Source organism: Danio rerio, chromosome 3 (genome assembly GCF_049306965.1).
Source record: "Danio rerio strain Tuebingen ecotype United States chromosome 3, GRCz12tu, whole genome shotgun sequence".
Classification (NCBI taxonomy): domain Eukaryota; kingdom Metazoa; phylum Chordata; class Actinopteri; order Cypriniformes; family Danionidae; genus Danio; species Danio rerio.
The window spans coordinates 56,049,329-56,068,584 of NC_133178.1; the positions used below are offsets into that span (position 1 = coordinate 56,049,329).

Below are 19,256 nucleotides of genomic sequence, written 5' to 3' on the forward strand. Positions count from 1 at the left end.
AAAAGAATGAAAAAGAAAATGAAAAACATAATAGTGCGATCTGTCGGACGCAGCACAGTGCTCATTCAGTAAAGGCACAGCTAAACAGATGTGTTTACAGTCTTGATTTGAATGTGCCTAATGTTGGAGCACATCTGATCATTTCTGGAAGCTGATTCCAGCAGCGGGGGGCATAGTGGCTGAAGGCAGATTCACCCTGCTTTGATTAAGCTCTTGGAACTTCTAGTTTATATGATCCTAAAGATCTGAGTGATCTGTTAGGTTTGTATTCAGTCAGCATATCTGTAATGTATTGAGATCCTTGGCCATTTAGTGATTTATAGACCAGTAATAATACTTTAAAATCTATTCTGAATGTAACTGGCAGCCAGTGTAGAGACCTGAGGACAGGTGTAATGTTCTCTGATTTCCTGCTTCTGGTCAGAATTCTGGCTGCACCATTCTGAATGAGCTGCAAGTGTCTGACTGTCTTTTTGGGAAGGCCAGTGAGGAGTCCATTACAGTAATCCACCCTGCTGCTGATAAAAGCATGAACAAGTTTTTCTAAATCTTCACTAGAAACAAAGCATCTGATTCTTGCAGTGTTTTTGAGATGATAGTATGCTGATTTACTGACTGCTTTGACATGACTGTTGAATCTCAGATCTGACTCCAGAGTCACACCAAGATTCTTGACCTTATTTTTTGTCGTTTGACCTTTAGAGCCAAGGTACGCATTCACCTTGAGAACCTCATCTCTGTTCCCAAACGCAATGACTTTTCTCTTTGTTTAACTGAAGAAAATGTTGGCACATCCAATTTTTAATTTCATCAATGCATTGGCAAAGGGTGTCAATGGGGCTGTAGTCATTAGGCAGTAAGGCTAGGTAGATCTGAGTGTCATCAGCATAGCTGTGGTAGGAGATTTGATTCTTTCTCAGTATTTGGCTTAGAGGGAGCATGTAAAGGTTAAACAGGAGAGGTGCCAGAATCGAGCCTTGTGGGACTCCACATGTCATGGGTGTCCACCTCGACCTATGATCACCTATACTGACATAGTAACCTCTCCCTTCAAGGTAAGATCTGAACCATTTGAGGACTGTCCCAGACTAACTCATGAACCCGCAGTACTGGAAACATCCATACACTCTCTCATTTACACACACACACACACACACTCATACACTATGGCCAATTTAGTTTATTCAATTCACCTGTAGCTCATGTGTTTGGACTGTGGGGAAAACTGGAGCACCTATAGGCAGGGTGTGAATTATAGAGGGATTTGGGGGGGTCTGACCCCCCTAAATAAGTCTTAATCCCCCATGATGGACATCAAAACAAGATGGATGTGGGGTCTGCCCTTTAAAAAGTTAAGAAATGGTTTGCTCTGATCTGTATCTTTAATAATATTAATAATAAAAATAACTGATATGAATTTAACAGACCACCGCTATTATGGTTCATACCATTGTGAATGCATATTTCTGCCAAAAATAAAATGATTAAAAAAATATTAATTAATTGGTTTGAAACCGGCAAATCTAGAGCACCAACAGACAACAAGTGTTCACAAAACTTGTTTCTTTAAAAAAGGTGTTGTAGAACTTGATGCATAATTTGTATTTTATTATACTATGGCTGCCACAAACAAGTGAATTGTGAAATAAAAAATATGTGCAGTCTTTCATGGTGATCTTTTAATAGGTGCAGGAAAGCAAACCTGTTACCATTTATTTAAAATCACAAATGTCATTGAGAACCACTCAACATAAACTAAAAAACTTGACCCCCCAATTGTCAATGTATAATTCGCACCCTGCCTAGAGGAAACCCACGCAAACACAGTAGAACATGTAAACGCCACACAGAAAGGCTACTGGCCCAGCTGAAACTCGAACCAGTGACGTTTTTGCTTTGAGGTAACTGCACCAATTAAAAAAAAAAAAAAAAAAAAAATATATATATATATATATATATATATATATTTTTTTTTTTTTTATTTTTTTATTATTATTTATTTATTTTTTTAATTAGTGCAGTTACCTCAAAGCAAAAACGTCACTGGTTCGTATTGTACTGGTTCGTAAGTATGTATGTATGTATGTATATATATATATATATATATATATATATATATATATATATATACATACATACATGCATACATACATTTTTTTTCTTTTTTAAATATTTCCCAAATGATGTTTAACAGAGCAAGGACATTTTCACAGTATGTCTAATAATATTTTTTCTTCAGGAGAAAGTCTTATTTGTTTTATTTCGGCTAGAATAAAAGCAGTTTTTATTTTTTTTAAAAACCGTTTGTCTTATATCCTGTTAAACTGCATATATTGCATTCAACCTTAACAGTGTCATTTTAATTACCTGACCTTTTGAGATGATGCAGGTGAATTGCAGAACTTCTAAATACATCTCTCAAATATATAAATAGATCCATGATACATACTTGCAAAAGTCCATTCTTATCTGCTGTTTTCTCACTGCTGTATGTTGTGTGTTTGTTTCTGAGAGAATAAAGCACAGCATCTTAAAGTTGGTGTGAACCATTTGGATGTTCATTTTCAGTATATCTATATTATATTTATATACTATCTATATACTATTCATTCAATATTATAGTATATTTTTATAACTGGGTCTTTTCTACCCCAAAAGGCTAAAAACAAAGCTGTGCTTACTGCATATGCAATTGTTCAGTTGATTATTATTTTTTTCTTTTCATTTTAGAATGCCATTTATCTACTTGGTATAGTTGAGATGCATTTCATTAACGCTATGTGCAAAACATCAAAACTACATACTATTTGTAGTTCACAAGGATGCATTTTTTTATAGTTATAACTACATTTAAAAGAGCAAACAGCTGCAGCTTTTAGAGTATCATCGTCACAATGAGTATAACTGTCGCAATTTTTTTGCCTTCAAAGTATTCATCTGACTAATTTAATAGAGACATTTCCTAATATCCACCTAAAATATCGAGAGGAAATACTAAACCTGAAATCCGACAGAGGGCGCGTCGAACTTTCGTGTCACGTCTATGAAGGCCACACTCCACGCGAAAGGAAGTTGTTCATGAACATCACGAATTCAGTAAGTAAATTTTCATCATGAACATCGATAAATAGATGTTTTGTGTTTGTTAGATGTCTCAGAACATCCAGAAACGTTTTCCACATTGTGAAAAGTCATTTTTCAAGATGTAAACTCTTACAGGAATTTTGTATTGATTCTTGGGGCAATTGTGGCGTGATAATGGCCGATTGAGTTTGCTATTGTGTGTTTGTTATTGACAGAACAACAGAGCACAGCAAATAGACGCATCGTAAAGTTAGCATGAATCATTTTGATGTTCATTTTCAGTAGCCTATATCTATACAAATATTAACAATGTCAAATAAAATACAGAAATGTGAACCCTGGGTCATGATAACCTGGGTAAACTTTTGAAAGTACCACTGCAGCTTTTAGTTCCTTTTCTATCTATAGTAGTATCAAATACAAATATTGAAGTTGTTGTACATCCATCTCCATGTTCAACTTTTTTGTAATCTAAAAACAACAGGTAAGACCAATAATAAGACATCAGTGAAATGTAGTTTCTACTGCTTTATTAGAAGTAACATATTTTACAACTTTGTCTGTAGAAAGAAACTGTGAAAAGCTGTTTATATACAATGATTTAAACTACTTTTAAACAAGTACAGGAAATTAATAATGACGATAGAAAATATCTATGGCTGTTCTAGTTATGAAAGACCGACACGCGGTCACATCCTCACCTTAATAACGCTAATAAAAAGTACATTTATTTACTTTTTGCTCTTTTTAGTACATAATCATTTTAGAAACATAAGACTTCTCATAAACAAGTAGACCTAAACCAGGTGAAACGTATTTACAGAAAGGAACTGGAATTTCAAAAATATCTTAAGAACTGTACCATGAGTGGTGAAAGGTTATGAACGACAGAAAGACTTATGCTGGGTTAGCTAAGCTTAGTAGTACTTGAAGGATAACAAAGAGGTCCAGAATGTGCTCCGAAACAACCACAAGCATTGATATATCGTACATGAAGATTTAACATTGCTGTACACTCATCACATGGGTTTGAAAAAATCATGCACTGTACACTCAACACATAGGTCTGAAAAATATCAGGCACAAATACTATTTTTTTTTTCTCTTTAGAAAAATATTGTATGGCAGAAATCAATGTTAGTGTATCATGGTTAAGTGAAATGGGCATGTTCCTCTTGGCGATAGCGATACAAATTTGAAAAACATTTGTCAGTGCAATCAAATGCAGGTTTTACAGTTGGGAAAGTTCATGGGGATGAACATTTGGACATGTTGCAGAAAGCCCAGGGCATCACTACATAGTAGCGTTTCCCATCTCACGCCTTCTGATCAGACACGACAGATGTCATCGTCTTGGCTGGTGGGGTGGGAACTGCTAAAGATGCAGACAAAACTGCATGCTATATAACACCTCCCTGAGGAGTGACAGAGCACTAGCAGACCATTAGCAACCCCGTTAGCCACGTACCCAACACACAACACATATGCTCGCTATCCAAACCAAAAGGAGCCAGAATATGATTAGACCACATGAAAATGCTGGACCTGAGGGATCAAGTTTCATTCAAATAAATCACCCACAATGCCTTGGCTTCGTAAAAGCCCCAGAGGAAGACTTCTAGTGGTCAAGTAACCACTGCAGCTGTTCAGTACTGAAATGAAGTGCTTGTGAGGGATCGGGAACACAATGGGATCTGTTCCACAGCAGCTCCACGAGGCCGGTGGATGGGTTGCGATCAGGAATGTTAGCGGAAAGGAAGTTGAATGTCACTGAAGAAGTGACGCAGAGCAGCAGCCTAATAACACAGCTTAATACATCAATGTTCCACAGGTAGCTGTGGTTCCAAAAATGTGTTTATAAAAAAAGAATAAAAGAAAATTAAAATTTACAAAAGGCAAGACTATAAGGCAGTGACTGGCAGGGATTTTGAGAGCGAACTGGTAGGAGCGTGGGCCAGCTCTGGCCTTTGTAAGTCGGTGAGGTCACTGAAGAAACTATGTTCAGTAAAATCATGTCCACTGATACAACGCAACACTGAAGAACATTCTAAACACTGGCCTGTTTTCGAGAGGCGCTTATGCATGGCTGTTGTAAATGCTGAACTTGGATTTCAGGATTTTTTCTTACCATCTCTCTCAAGCTTGTTTTCCCTTGAAGTGCTTCACAGATGCCCCTCTACATTCATACAAATACTTTTATAAAACGTATAAAATAATTTTAAATCAGAATATTTCACTTGTGTTGGTCTCTATATAGCTCTGATTTTATGTGCCAATGAAGTGTTTCTGCTAGACTAAATAAATATCACTAAAATTTGTAAAACGTCTAATCTCATGGTGTGTGTGTGTCACTCAAAAGGCCGGTGTACACATTCCGACTGTATCGGTTGCTGCTGATGAAACCAGGGGCGGAACATGAGCTGCTTCTCTTGTAACAGTAGTAACATGGAACCTGAGGAGACCTCACGAGTCCCATGTAAAATATTGGGGAGAAGTAAGGCATTTGTTATAGGGGCCACTAAAAACAACAGAAACAGACAGAGGGTGAAAACACCCACAAGGCAGTTTGGAAAAACATAAGACAATAAATAAAACGAAAGGAATTTCCTTCAACATTTCACTTTTCACTCAATCTATTTTTTTTTTAAAGTTTGTTAGTTTCAGGAGTGTCCCCAAGTCTTTGAAATGAAAGACGTGGCATTCTTCATATATTTTTTTTTTTAATAATTAAAAAACAAGTCCATCTGTGACAGAATGTCTTACTTCATTAAATTGTCTTTTCTTTTTAAGACAACACAAATTTCCCTTTAACTTTCTTTCTGCGGATACCGGCAGATGGTCTTCTTGACGCAAAACAGTCAATCCTAATCCAATCAAAATCTTGGAAATGGGCTGACAGGCAAGTTAAAAACACAAGCCCTAGAGTGACGATTGTCAGCTCTAAACTTTCAAAGTCACAAGCATTTAAGGTAGGTTGGGCCGCTCAAGCAAACACCTGCATCTTCCCGTTAGACTCCTGGACTTGTGAAATCTGGGTTTGAGAAGGAGCTGTGACAGCTGGGCTGGGTGTGGAGTCAGACCAATCAGACACACAGTGAGGGGAAGGGCTGGACCAGGGCTCTGGAGACTCTGGAGAAGGGGTCAGGTAAGGATGTTCATTGGGCACATGCAGATAATGCTTAGGCGTTGCATCCATGGCTGAGCTGTAGCTGTGCTGGGAAGGTGGTGTGGGGTAATCCTCTGGGCCTGCGGTGCTGCCGCTCACCTGTGCTGGGGGTGCCTGAGATGGAATAGCTTGTGCTTGCGTTGCCTGAGGGGCTGTCGGAGCCTGCGGCGGCTGAGCTTGTGGCTGTTGTGGTTGGTAGAAAGCTGGAGGAGGCTGTGCCTGCTGTGGAGTTGGGGGAGTGGAGGTGGCCATGCGGGAGAGGTTGGGGTTGGTGAGGGTGTGGCTGTGAAGTTGCTGCGGCTGCTGCTCAGCAATGGGAGGCAGTTTGACTGGACTAATAGACGGTGTGCTGGAGACAGGTGTGGGCTGCAGGATGGGCTGCTGGGCATTACGGAACACCTGCTGGTGCAATAGCATGCTGCTTTGCAGGGTTGGTGTTTGTGGGAGCATGCCTGCTTGACTACTTACTGGATGCACCATGCTGATCATTGGCTGACTGCACTGAGAAGATGGAGGCATGCGGTTATGCCAGTCAAACGGCACGCTTACTGGACTTACCATGCCCATACTAAGGCTCATTTGACCGGCGTTCATCACGTAGTTATGGGGGCCTGGGTTGACACCCCCTCCTTGCATGCCCACACGCCCCTGCATTGAGAGCCCACCATCTCCCAGGTCACTCAACTGTGCCAGGGAGACAGCAAAAGGGCTGGTGCTGTCCAGGATACTGCTGTGCACCATGGGGGTATTAGGGACAGACATAGAGGAGTGGAAAAGGCCGGGAGAGGGCATGGCAGCTGGTGAGGTTGGATTGGTGACATAGCCAGCGTTACTGGCGCCTCCTCGTGGTGAATCCAGTGAGTCAACAGGGGAGAGCGTGACAGAGCTCTCCAGCAAAGCACTCTGCATGTCTAGAGTCAGCCGTTTGTTGCGTCCTTTGGCTGAATCTTTCAGGCCGGAAGCGTGCTGTCCACCAATGCCTTTAGCTCCCGGGCGACGGTTCTTCTTACCCTGAGGGGTACTTTTCAGCCCTTGGAGGAAGTTGCTGGGAGGGCACATGAGCGGTGAGAGTGTGTGGCTACCAGAGAGGTGGTGACCTGCCCCTGCATGACCCTGTGGACTTCGCACAGTGTTATATTCATCCAGTAGCTGCACAATGTCATGATGCATGCGCTCCTGGGCAATATCTCGAGGGAGTCTGTCCATGTGATCTGTTATTTCCCTATTGGCAAAGTGAGCCAACAACACCTTTACTGCCTCACAGCTGCCTTCCCTGGCAGCCAAGAACAGCGGAGTCTCCTCCTAAAGATCAGAAATGGAAAAAATTAATAACATGGTATAAGTGGATATAAAAAAAACAACTTCAAAACTCTTAAAAGCATATGACTGCATACCTTGAGGTCTTGCATATCTTTATTGGCACCATTCTTCAACAAGGCAATAGTAGCTTCAACGTTATTGACTGCTGCTGCCCAGTGCAATGCTGACTTTCCTGTGAAAAGAAATCCATGTTATGAACTCATCAGAACTAGTGTAGCTTCACATCTGGAGTGAGATATATCCAGACCTACCTATATTTTAGAACATAAAGTTCACCATGTTCCAATATAATGATAGATTTTAATCAATAATAATGAACCATACAACATTTGACAGTAGGTTATGATGAGATATTTAGTTTGTTTGTTAAACCTACTGTTTTTAAGGTCTACACTAATTCTAAACCAACCAACAAAGCTATATTTATGTGCACTTTCCTAGTAGCCACAGTTCTAACACTTCTAACCGTAATAAACCTACTAATGGCGAAAGTCCTAATCCTGGCCACATGATCCAGGAGGTATGTGAAATGTTTGCGAGTCTGCAGCTGGAAATTATTGTCTAAAGCAGGAACTAAATAGTACTTGTACTTACCGATTTCATCAACAGCATTAACATCAGCATGGCAGGTGATCAACTCTTCCACCATGCCCTCTACTGCCAGACGGGCTGCAAGTATCAGAGCAGTGGAGCCATCATACATGCGCGCGTCCAAGTCTGTGGCACGGTTCCTGATCAGAATCTAAAGATGCAAAATCATGGTATACATCAGGATACATCACCTTATTATAACATTAGTAACATTCAAAAATACCATACGTCAGAATAAAATACATAGCCTCATAATCTACTATTTACAGTAGTCTATTTAAAAAAAAGTTATTCTTAAGGCCATGACTTTACCTGGAAAACTCCCTGTGCATCAGCTGCCACAGCTGCATGCAAAGGTGAGCGACCTGTGTTATCCTGTGCATTTGCATCAGCCCCAGCATCCAGGAGTCTTTTAGCTGCATCTGCCCGGGCATAGCGTGCAGCCAGATGCAGAGCAGTCTCTCCAGTGCGGTCAGTTTGAGCTGCAAGTGATGCTCCCTGGTAAATGAGGTCAGATATGATGTTGGCTGAGGATTCATCTGAGTCATCATCTTCGGTCACCTCTGGCTCAAGCCCTCCTCCACAGAAAGATGCCAGCATCAGAGGTGTGAAGCCATCTATAGTAAAATAAAAGTTGGCAAATGTTTTAAGTTCATTTGTTATTCTTCTTTAAGAAATATCCAAGAAGAAGGGACAGCTGGACTTCAAACAGTAGATAAACGTATCATACCAGGGCCTCTGACATTAACATCCATGCAGTCACTGTCAAACTCTCCTTGTGGTGGTGTAAGTGCCATGGAAGGTGGCATGCGGATATCTGCTGCTGCCAAGTGATGCTGTGTCCACTGTCTGCTGTCAACTGCATCCTCACCATCTGACAGAATGCTTGGTTCTTCCACCTGCGCATAAAATGTGGACGTTAGTTAGGCTGTTAATGTACATATATAACTATCTCACTGATGCTCATAAATGTACATCAGAGGAATTTTGCTTAGTCACCTTAAGTCGCTTAGCCTCTGGGCAGTCTGTATCTATCCACTGGTCACTGTGATCAGCCAGTAGAGACTCTTCCACTGTCTTTGGCATGTGTCTGTAAAGAGTATTAAATATTAGTTAGTGCCTTTGAAGTTTCAGTGAATCATACTGATAATAGCTATAATCAAAAAACTGCATGACCAACTCACTTCATGCCCAGTGAATCTTGGCCCACAGGTTCTCTGCGGTTCTTGTTACTGCTTGTTTCCTTTTTGAGGAAGAAGCCCTCAGGGAACCAGAGTGTGCTGTGTTCACGCTTGCGGCGGGCAATCAACATGCCAACCATCAAGATTACCAACAAGAAGAGAGAAGCTACACCTACTAGCAGTAGCCTAGCCCATTCAGGTATCTCAGTAATCAAGGGCTCTCTTTTTTCACCTAAAAAAGGATTGGTAATTGATCATTTCCATGTGGGAACAACGGGACCTATGCAAGGCAAGAGTAAACCAGATATAATTGTTGATACTTACTTGTCACTTCTTTAATGGGGTATGGGAAGCGCAACATTTCCCGAGCAGACAGAGCACCAAGGTATTCAGCAGCACTGTCAGCATTGCGGAAGCAGTCATCTGAGCCCTGAGAGCACAGCCTGTTGTCTATTTCCAAATATACAATGGACCTGCAGAGAAGCCAAAGAGTAAAAGTGTAAAACTCCCAAATCTGCGCAGAGAACGCAATTCTTGGTCATTCAGGTTCCTGCTGAGATTATTACATTTAACCTGTGTAATTTTGATGATATGAAAGGGTATGTGAAATATATATTTTTTCTGAAACTCACCCAATGACCTCCTGAGGATTAAGCTCCCTTTTAATGCGCGTCTCACGGCCTGTGTAAGGTCGGATCATGTAATCTCCATTTCGATCGAGACGGAAGCGCAACGTGGTGCGTAGGATGGCACTTAGTTTCTGCAGGAAAGCTGTTTGTGTCCTTAGAAGCTCCTCTGGGGGCAGTAGGACTACAATAACAAGCATATCTTCAGCAAGGTCTTCTGGAATCTTCCTTGCACAATCCAGTCCATCCCAGCCACATTCTTCAGTATTGCATCCTTGATCACAGAGTCCATCTGCATAATGGTCAGTACAGTATGCTTCATAGATGGGGCTGAGGGAAGAGAAAGTGTATTAGGAATGGAACATCATAAACTGTTATATAAAGCAAGACAAAAAAAAAATGAATACAGAACTTACTTGCAGACTTTCTCTTTGTTTATGCAGTCGAAATTATCGAACAGGCACTCTGCGTTATTGCAAAACTCGTCACATTGGCTGTTATTGAAGAGCCGCCAGCATCGAGGGTCTGCACAGCGTGCCCAGGGGTTTACAGCAAGAGAACAGTCACCTCCATCCCAGCGGCAGTCCAAGGAGTTGCATTCTTTGTCACACACACCGTCATTGGCCTTGCTGAAGCAGTCAGCAATAGGGCAAGGAGAAGGAAGTGGAGCCGATGGCCCAGTTTTCTGTTCACATCGTTTGCCTTTCCAGCCATTGGTGCACTGGCAGTGAAAAAATGGATAGCTGGTTTCCTCTGTACATAAGCCTCCATTGTGGCATGGCTTGGAGGAGCAGCCGTCATTGCTGCGGTGCTGACACAATGGCCCACCAAAGCCCTGAATGCAAGTACAACGTGCCCCTCGTGTGGTGAGAGTGCAACTGCCTCCATTGTAGCAAGGCAGCTCTTTGCAGTTCATGCTCCTCTCACAGTTAGAACCTGCGTACCCCTAAAAAAGAGACGATAATGATTTAAGTTACTGCTTTTGAAGTCTAGAGGAAAGTGGTAGTAACATAGTGTTAAATGATCTCATTTCAAGCCAGGATACTCACAAGCTGACAAGTGCAAGAGTATCCTGGTGGGGAGCTGCCAGACAAGGAACACACTCCTCCATTTTTACAGGGCTGAGACTCGCACACGCTGAATCTACTTTGACACCCTCGTCCTGGAGACACAATGAACTTTATTTAGACACACAACAAAATCCTGCTTATGTACCACACAGACACACTTTCACCATCCAGACATCCCTTACCTGTAAAGCCAGGTTTGCACACACATTGGTAATCATTGGGCAACTGTATGCAGTCCAAGCTGTTTGAGGGGTTGCAGGGGTTGGAAAGACATTCGTTGATGTCTCCCTCGCAACGTTCTCCAGTGAAGCCTGGAGGACAGTTACACCTGTACCCTCCAACTCTGTCCACACATGTGCCATTATTTTGACATTTGGGCATTCCCCGAGGCCATGAGGGAGTTGCACAATCATCCTCATTTATCTCACAGAGTACCCCTAAGAAAAGGTAAAGAGTAATAGGTACTTCATTCCAATGTATGTATAATACTGCTCAAATGTGTGTGGTCAGTAAACATAAAAAAGTTGTATCAAATGGGTAAACCTAAAAGTAATAAATCAGGGTCTCTGCAGATATCATAATGTCAAATTTAAGACCTTTTACGACCTTTTTAAGACCATTAAGTATTAAATTTAAGACCTATATCGCAATATCAAAAACACACAAAATTAGGGGTAAAATAAAGTTATTTAAATTGAACAGTACTAAAGTCAGGTTAAATGCACCATTGAACTACAGAAAACATCTTAATGCAGATTTATACCTTTACCTGGCACCGCACCGCACAACACACAAAATGGATTAAGGCTTTTATACTTGACACGTTCACCATTGAGATATTTTTTTTAAATGACAGGGGGCGGTCCAAAAAAACAAAGTAAAATCAGACGAATAAAAAGATAATCATTATCATTGAAGATGTTTTTGGGGGCCTTTTTTTTGTTGTTTTAACAAACTTATCCCTCAGGTTTTTCCAAAGTTTTACAAAAACTTTCCCCTTTCCCATGGCTGTTGCAATTTCTAGCCAATAATTATTGGTCATTCTGGCAAGCAGAAATGTAACTGTGATAGAAAATAGGTAAAAGCTTGATTAGGTATATATATATATATATATATATATATATATATATATATATATATATATATATATATATATATATATATATATATATATAATTTATATATACATTATATATATTATAGCCTACTGTACTATTCACTCTTCAAATAAATTCCACTATCAATCCCATTTTATCACTTAAATAAAGTGAACTAGTGTCTGCTGTACAGTGTTTTGTAAAGTACAGTAAAGTACTTCAATTACTCTGTTGTGGTAATACTATAGTTGCTATGATAACACAACAAACGTATTAAAAACAAACTACCCAGTGCTTTAGTTTTTTTTAAAAGAAAACCGGCGCGTGAGCAGAGATTCGCTCTCTCGTATTACAGCGCTCCCGACTTATAAAACTGCGCTTGCGACATTTGTCAGTGAAATAATGGCATACTCTGCCAGGCGAAATCATGTCACGCGCACTCAAAGCAAACTTCCGCAAACACAGCGATGATGTCACATTCGCCGCCTGCACTGAGTTTAATATCAGAAAGCTGATTGGCTATTGCAAGTTGACCTTTTTGTAGTTGTAATACCGCAAATTACAATTGGACTAGTGAAATAAAGAACTAAAAACAAATAAAGCAACAACAACAAAAAGAATTTAAATGAGCTTTAGATGTAGCGTTACTTGGACATCGCAAAAATAAGACCTGTGCAAAAATATTTAAGACCAAGAACAGCAAATTTAAGACTTTTTAAAGCCATAAATTTCAAAAAATTTTTCTCTCTTTTTTTTTTTTCCCCAGACTTTTTAACACTTTTTAAGACCCCGTGGGGACCCTGTAAATACTAGTACAACAGATAAGTAAAAACTCTTCTGATTTAATTTTAATTTTGCATTTTATAAATTTGAAAAAAATTTACCCAGTGTTCCTGGAGGGCAGGAGCAGATGTAATGTCCCACTAAGTCGATGCAGGTTCCTCCATTCTGACATGGGTGAGACTGGCACTCATTGACCTCTCTCTCACAGTTGTTTCCCTCATAACCAGGCATACACTGTAGAAATAAACATGCCATTTTAACATCTACTCTTCAGTCTTCAGAACTTCATACTATGTAGGTAATCTGTCATCATACTATTATAAAAAAAGGTGTGTGGTATTAGTGGCTGTGGCAAGATTACTTACATCACAAGTAAATCCTCCCATGTAGCTTCTGCAGGTGGCGCCATTGAGGCAAGGTTTTTCCTCACAGTGGTCAAACTGAGACTCGCAGTAACTGCCTGTGTAGTCTGCCGGACATTTGCAGTAGTGCGTGTTGCCAGTGTTGACACAGTGTCCACCGTGGAGGCAAAGCTCATCTGTCTGGCGGCCTATGTGAGAGAGTATGTGGACCGTTGGCAAGAAGATCACAGAGAAACTGTTTAAACAATCACATGCCATTTTATATACCTCTCTGTCTGGCTGCGACTTCACAGGACACTCCTGGGATATCACAATAACGACCTGACCAGCCACCCAAACAGTCACATGTGAAGGAGGCATCTTTTTGTCTGCAGCGACCACCGTTCTTGCATGGGTTAGAGGGTCTGCACCAATCAACTGGATACTAACAGAGAGAAAAAGAAGCTCTATGATGTTCATATAAATAATTGTGTTGATTCCACTTTGACTTATATTTGATTCATCTTAATGCTTGCTTTATGTTATCCAGGCATGTTTTGGTCATGGCATAATAAAAGAATATTACCTGGCAACGTGGGCCAGTATAGCCTTTCGGACACGAGCAGCGATATGACTCCATGGCATCTTGACAAATTCCTCCATTGAGGCATGGCTGAGAGTCACACTCGTTAACTTCATACTGGCAGTAATCTCCAGTGAATCCTGTGCGGCAGGTGCATTTGAAACCATTGATCCCATCTGTGCAGGTTCCCCCATTAAAACAGGAGCTAAAACAAATAGGTGATAAGATTAAAAGCTACAATTGGCTGCAGTGTTTCTTTTATATGTTAGGACTAAATCCACAGTCTTACCTCTCAGTGCAGTCTGGTACGTTGGTCTCACAGAGAAGGCCAGTGAAGCCTGGTTTACAGGTACAAGTATAGCTGTTGACATAATCAGTGCAGGTACCACCATTCTTGCAGGGTACACTCTGACATTCATTCAACTCAGTCGCACAGCGTGCCCCCGTGAAGCCTGGCAGACAACTGCAGCGGAATGAGTTCACTCCATCAGTACAGGATCCACCATTCAGACAGGGGTCTGGCAAAATGTAAGAACAACATAAGACCACTGCAATTGTATTATCTTTGACAGCTGTATTAGGCTTGGGCGGTATTACGGTAATATCGTATACCGCGGGATCTAAAAATAGCAACGGTGTCAGTTTCAATACCGTTATACCGTCATAAATTTTTTTTTTAAAAAGGCACTTTTATAGGAGTCAAGGATTAAATATTATGAAAATATAATTTATTTAATAATTAAAATGCGTATATGTCGTTGTCATTACGGGACAGCGTGGAGAAAGAGAGAGGTGAGGAAACATGGCGAGTGGCGCACCATGTGACCTGGTTTCTAAAAAAAACACAACGGCAGCAGTTTGGGAGTATTTTGGGTTTCGACCGAACGAGAAGGGAGAGGTGGTGAATACGGAGGATGCGATCTGCAAATTATGCTACAAAAAAGTGATCGCGAGGGATGGAAATACCTCGAACCTAAGGTCGCATTTGCGAATTCACCATCCACTCACGGCTGCAAGAATGGATCAAAGTGTCAGTGCAACCGTTTCAACATCTACCGGTGCAGGAGCAACAACATCGAGGTCCACCGCCATAACGCAGCCGACGATAATGGGGGCCTTCAGCAAAACAATACAGTACAAAAGGGACAGTGCCCGTTGGAAAACCTGTACTGATGCAGTAACTAAATACTTGGCAAAGGAAATGGTTTCTTTCTACACTGTAGAAAAAAAATCATTTAAGGACATGGTAAAGGTCCTAGATGCCCAGTACGAGCTGCCTGGACGGAAATATTTCTCACAAACAGCCGTCCCACAATTATATAGTAAAGTTAGAGACGATGTTCAAGTGCTGCTATCAGCGGCAGACAGTTATTCTTTAACAACTGACATGTGGTCGTCAGTTAACATGACACCATATATGTCTCTGACTGTCCATATTATTACACCTGACTGGAAACTTGAATCCAAATGTCTCCAAACTACGTATTTTCCAGAGAGTCATACGGCGGACAATCTAGCTGCGACGCTTACAGCTGCACTTCAAGAATGGCAACTTGACGAGAAAAAACTCTCAGCCATAACCACTGACAACGCTGCCAACATTCATGCCGCAATCAGGTCCCTGCATTGGCCGTGGCTTAATTGCTTTGGTCACAATCTAAACTTGGCTGTCACAAATGGGTTGCACGACCAGAGGCAAAAAACCGAGCGCACCCTCGGACTATGCCGTAATATTGTCGGGGCCTTTTCACACAGCTGGCAACGTAAGCATGAACTCCACAAGAAGCAAGTGGACTTGGGTCTCCCAAAACATAGTCTCGTAACGGTAAGTATAAAACGAGAGTTCCTCAGGGGAAAGGACTCAAATCTATAAAATAAAATAAATTATTAAATAAATAAAATAAAAAAACATGTTTTTAATTGTTTTTATTTCTGGGACTTATTTAGCCTAAGAAATGTGCATGCAATTTTAACTAAATAGAATAATGTACATTAATGGACGTATTTATTTATTCGTGTATTAAGGCCTATTTATTCATTTATTTATCCGTTAAACTAATAAATAGGCCTTAATAAGTAAATTTCGTTTATTTTAGGCCTATTTATTCATTCATTCGTTTATGTAGGCCTATTCATTCATTCATTCGTTTATTAAGGCCTATTTATTCATTTATTTTTTATTTAAGCCTATTTATTCTTTTATTTAAGCCTATTCATTTGTTTATTTAAGCCTATTTATTCGTTTATTTAAGCTCATTTATTAATTTATTCGTTTATTTAAGCCTATCTATTCGTTTATTTAAGCCTATTTATTCGTTTATTTAAGCCTATTTATTAATTTATTTGTTTATTTAAGCCTATTTATTAAGTTATTCGTTTATTTAAGCAATTTTATTCGTTTATTTAAGCTTATTTATTAAGTTATTCGTTCATTTGAGCTTATTTATTCATTCATACGTTTATTTAAGCCTATTTATTCGTTTATTTAAGCCTATTTATTCATTTATTTAAGCCTATTTATTGTTTATTTAAGCTAATTCATTTATTTTGTTAAACGGATAAGTGGAAAAATACGCCTTTGTTTATTTAGACTTACTCATTAATTATTTCGTTTATTTATGCCAATTTATTCATTCGTTTATTTAGGCCAATTCATTAATTTCATCGTTTATTCATTCATTAATTCATCCATCCATCCGTCGGCAGGACTGCGCAACTCGCTGGGGCTCCAAACTGGCAATGGTGGAGCGCATCCTCGAGCAGGCCCAAGCGATCAGACACGTCCTGTCTGATGACAGAAGGAGCAGCCTGTCCCTGACCTGGCAGGACATGGACGTCTTGAAAGCTATTCACGAAGCACTGAAACCAGTCGGTGACTTCACTGATATTTTGTCAGGAGAAAATTATGTGACCAGTTCCTGTATCCTCCCCATACTACAGCTCTGCAGGGACAATGTTTTGGCTGCGTCAGAAAATGACCTTCAGCTAACAAAGTCAATCAAAACTGGAATTCTAACAAAGCTGGAGGCCAAGTATGAATCCAGTTCAGTGCGCAAAATATTGCGAAAATGCACTTTCCTCGACCCTCGTTACCGCGGAGGATATGAGGCAGATGACAACGCATTGGCTGAGACAAAGGCTGAATTACAGGCTGAGATCGTCAGCTTAGAGGCAGCAGGTCCAGTGGCCATAAGAGTGGAAGAGGGAGAGGCGCAACTAGAACCCTTACGAAAAAAAATGACTCTGGGAAGTATGCTGCAAAAAAAACCTGATGCAATGGCAGGTGCCGTCGGCAGCGGCACCGTAGAAGACCGAGTCGGAGCTGAAATAACAGCCTACTGTTTGGAGCCAGTTACTCAAGGAGACGAGGACCCACTTCTTTGGTGGAAATCTGCTGCCGGGCGTTTTCCCCAGATGTCACGAGTGGCACGAAAATACCTGTGCGTCTGTGCCACAAGCACACCATCGGAGCGGGTTTTCAGCACCGCAGGTAAAGTTGTCGGTCCACAACGTTCCCTGTTAAAGCCCGACAAAGTAAACATGCTGGTTTTTCTAGCGAAAAATATTGACTAGATTGATGCCAATTGCCATTTGTTTCTATTCGCATTGTTTAATTTTGTTTAATTAATTCAGGTATTTTTATTTGCTTTACGTTAGGAATTATATTAGAAGACTGGAAATAAGTTTTTGTTTAGGACCTTTGCTCTGCAATACTTTTTATAATAAGGATGATGTTTATGTTAGCCTAATTAATCTCTGGTTGACTGTTGTGTTTTTTTTGCATATTTTATAATTTTATAACTGCTCTTCTTTGTTATTAAAAGTTCTGGCGGTGTGATTTAATTGATTTGTGCGCGCGTTTCTGCGCGAAAACGGTTCTATGTTTTATGTTTATTTAATTCTGTTTGACTGTTGTATTTGCACTTTGTTGCTAATAAAAGATGTTTACTTTGTTGTTAATATTGTTGTACATGTTATTTTGTTATTGTTTTATTGTTTGGTGTTCCTTTCTAAACGGCTTAGGCACAAGCCAACAGTTTGGTGACGCTGTCTGAGCCTTACGTCATAATTTTTAAATTATTCACGGTAATACCGGATACCGAGGTAAAATATGGAGGCGGTTTGACGGTATCAAAATTTGGATACCGCCCAAGCCTAAGCTGTATATGCATGACCCACATTAAAAGCTTGGTTTGTTTTAAATCAGACTCACTAGGCGAGCAGTCATTGATATCAGTTTCACAATTGGGTCCAGTGTAGCCAGCACGGCAGGAGCACACATAGCCTCCCAGGGTATTTGTGCAAGTCCCACGGTTCTTACATGGGTTAGAGGTGCATTCATTGATGTCATTGTTGCACAAATGGCCTGTGGTTTGGAAGGCATTTAGAGTTAGATATACTAAAGGCAAACCAATTCTTTTGAACATGAACCAATATGTGAATATAATAACTTACCTTGCCAGCCTGGTTGGCAGTTACACTGGTAGCCTAGGTAGTCAGGTGTGTGCACGCAGGAAGCATGGTTGGCACAGGGGTTGGGAGAGCAAGGTGTGAGCAGTTCTGCACAAGTGGGTCCACTATAAGGTGGTTCACAGAGACAGGTGAAACTAGCAACTCCATCCACACAGGTGCCCTGATTTAGACAGGGGCTGGAGGCACACTCATTGATGTTCACCTGACATAAGTTACCTGGGGATGGAAGCAAAACAACTATAAGGATGTAGCTATTTATCAGAACTCTGAAATTCCTAAGATTATACCAAACAGGTAATTTTAAAATCTTAATTAGGGAAACATACTCTTTTCAGGTTGAACAAAAACACAAGACTGTCTGTTAGTCTTAGATGAATAGTGTGTAATATATTTTTGCTGTTTATTATTGTAATATGCACAATGACCAGGGGTCCGTTCTTCGTACCTCGCTTAAATGATCTAAGATGATTTGGCAGATCCTGGATCTTTTAATCTTGATAACTGATCTCTCGCTAATTTGGTTCTTCAAACAAGTTCGCGAATCAGATTAGAATGTCTGGATAAACTGATCTGAGATCGCTGCGTGTGTTGTGAAGGACAGATCTATCGATCCTCGAAATCTTGATCAGCAATGCAACGATTGGCTGACGGCACAGCAGCGTAATGACATCATCTGATTAATATTCAATTATCCATGTGAGCAAAATTACATCAAATTAGCAGTAAACGGCTTGTTAAATATGACACGCAATAACCTTCCACATTTTTTGTGAGCTGCAGGCTTTACACTATCATGTGTCAAGAGTATTCATCATGTATTTCAATGCAAATCAATGTATTTAGTTCTACATTTAGAGAAGATTTTCTTTATTGTAGTAGCAATTTTTTAATTGGTGTAAAGAATAACTGGTTGTTTACAAAAGCATTTTCATATTGGTAAA

General features: G+C 40.3%; 1 protein-coding gene and 1 long non-coding RNA gene across 2 annotated transcripts in view; one reads left to right on the forward strand and one right to left on the reverse strand.

The window, feature by feature from the left end:
- Positions 1-5,792: 5,792 nt before the first annotated feature.
- Positions 5,793-19,256, reverse strand: part of notch3 (notch receptor 3) — a 33,409-nt gene continuing 19,945 nt past the window's right edge. The window contains 19 exon segments of the mRNA NM_131549.2: positions 5,793-7,552; positions 7,645-7,742; positions 8,165-8,312; positions 8,474-8,778; positions 8,892-9,060; positions 9,161-9,251; positions 9,346-9,574; positions 9,667-9,815; positions 9,975-10,298; positions 10,385-10,914; positions 11,018-11,130; positions 11,221-11,475; positions 13,020-13,152; positions 13,284-13,468; positions 13,548-13,704; positions 13,846-14,047; positions 14,132-14,360; positions 18,056-18,208; positions 18,298-18,531. Of these exon segments, the coding sequence (NP_571624.2) occupies positions 6,068-7,552; positions 7,645-7,742; positions 8,165-8,312; positions 8,474-8,778; positions 8,892-9,060; positions 9,161-9,251; positions 9,346-9,574; positions 9,667-9,815; positions 9,975-10,298; positions 10,385-10,914; positions 11,018-11,130; positions 11,221-11,475; positions 13,020-13,152; positions 13,284-13,468; positions 13,548-13,704; positions 13,846-14,047; positions 14,132-14,360; positions 18,056-18,208; positions 18,298-18,531 (5,189 nt within the window). The 3' untranslated portion in view covers positions 5,793-6,067.
- LOC141381297 (uncharacterized) lies at positions 14,360-17,798 on the forward strand. The gene is made up of 2 exons (XR_012401242.1): positions 14,360-15,667; positions 16,549-17,798. It is a non-coding gene; the product is annotated as an uncharacterized lncRNA (long non-coding RNA).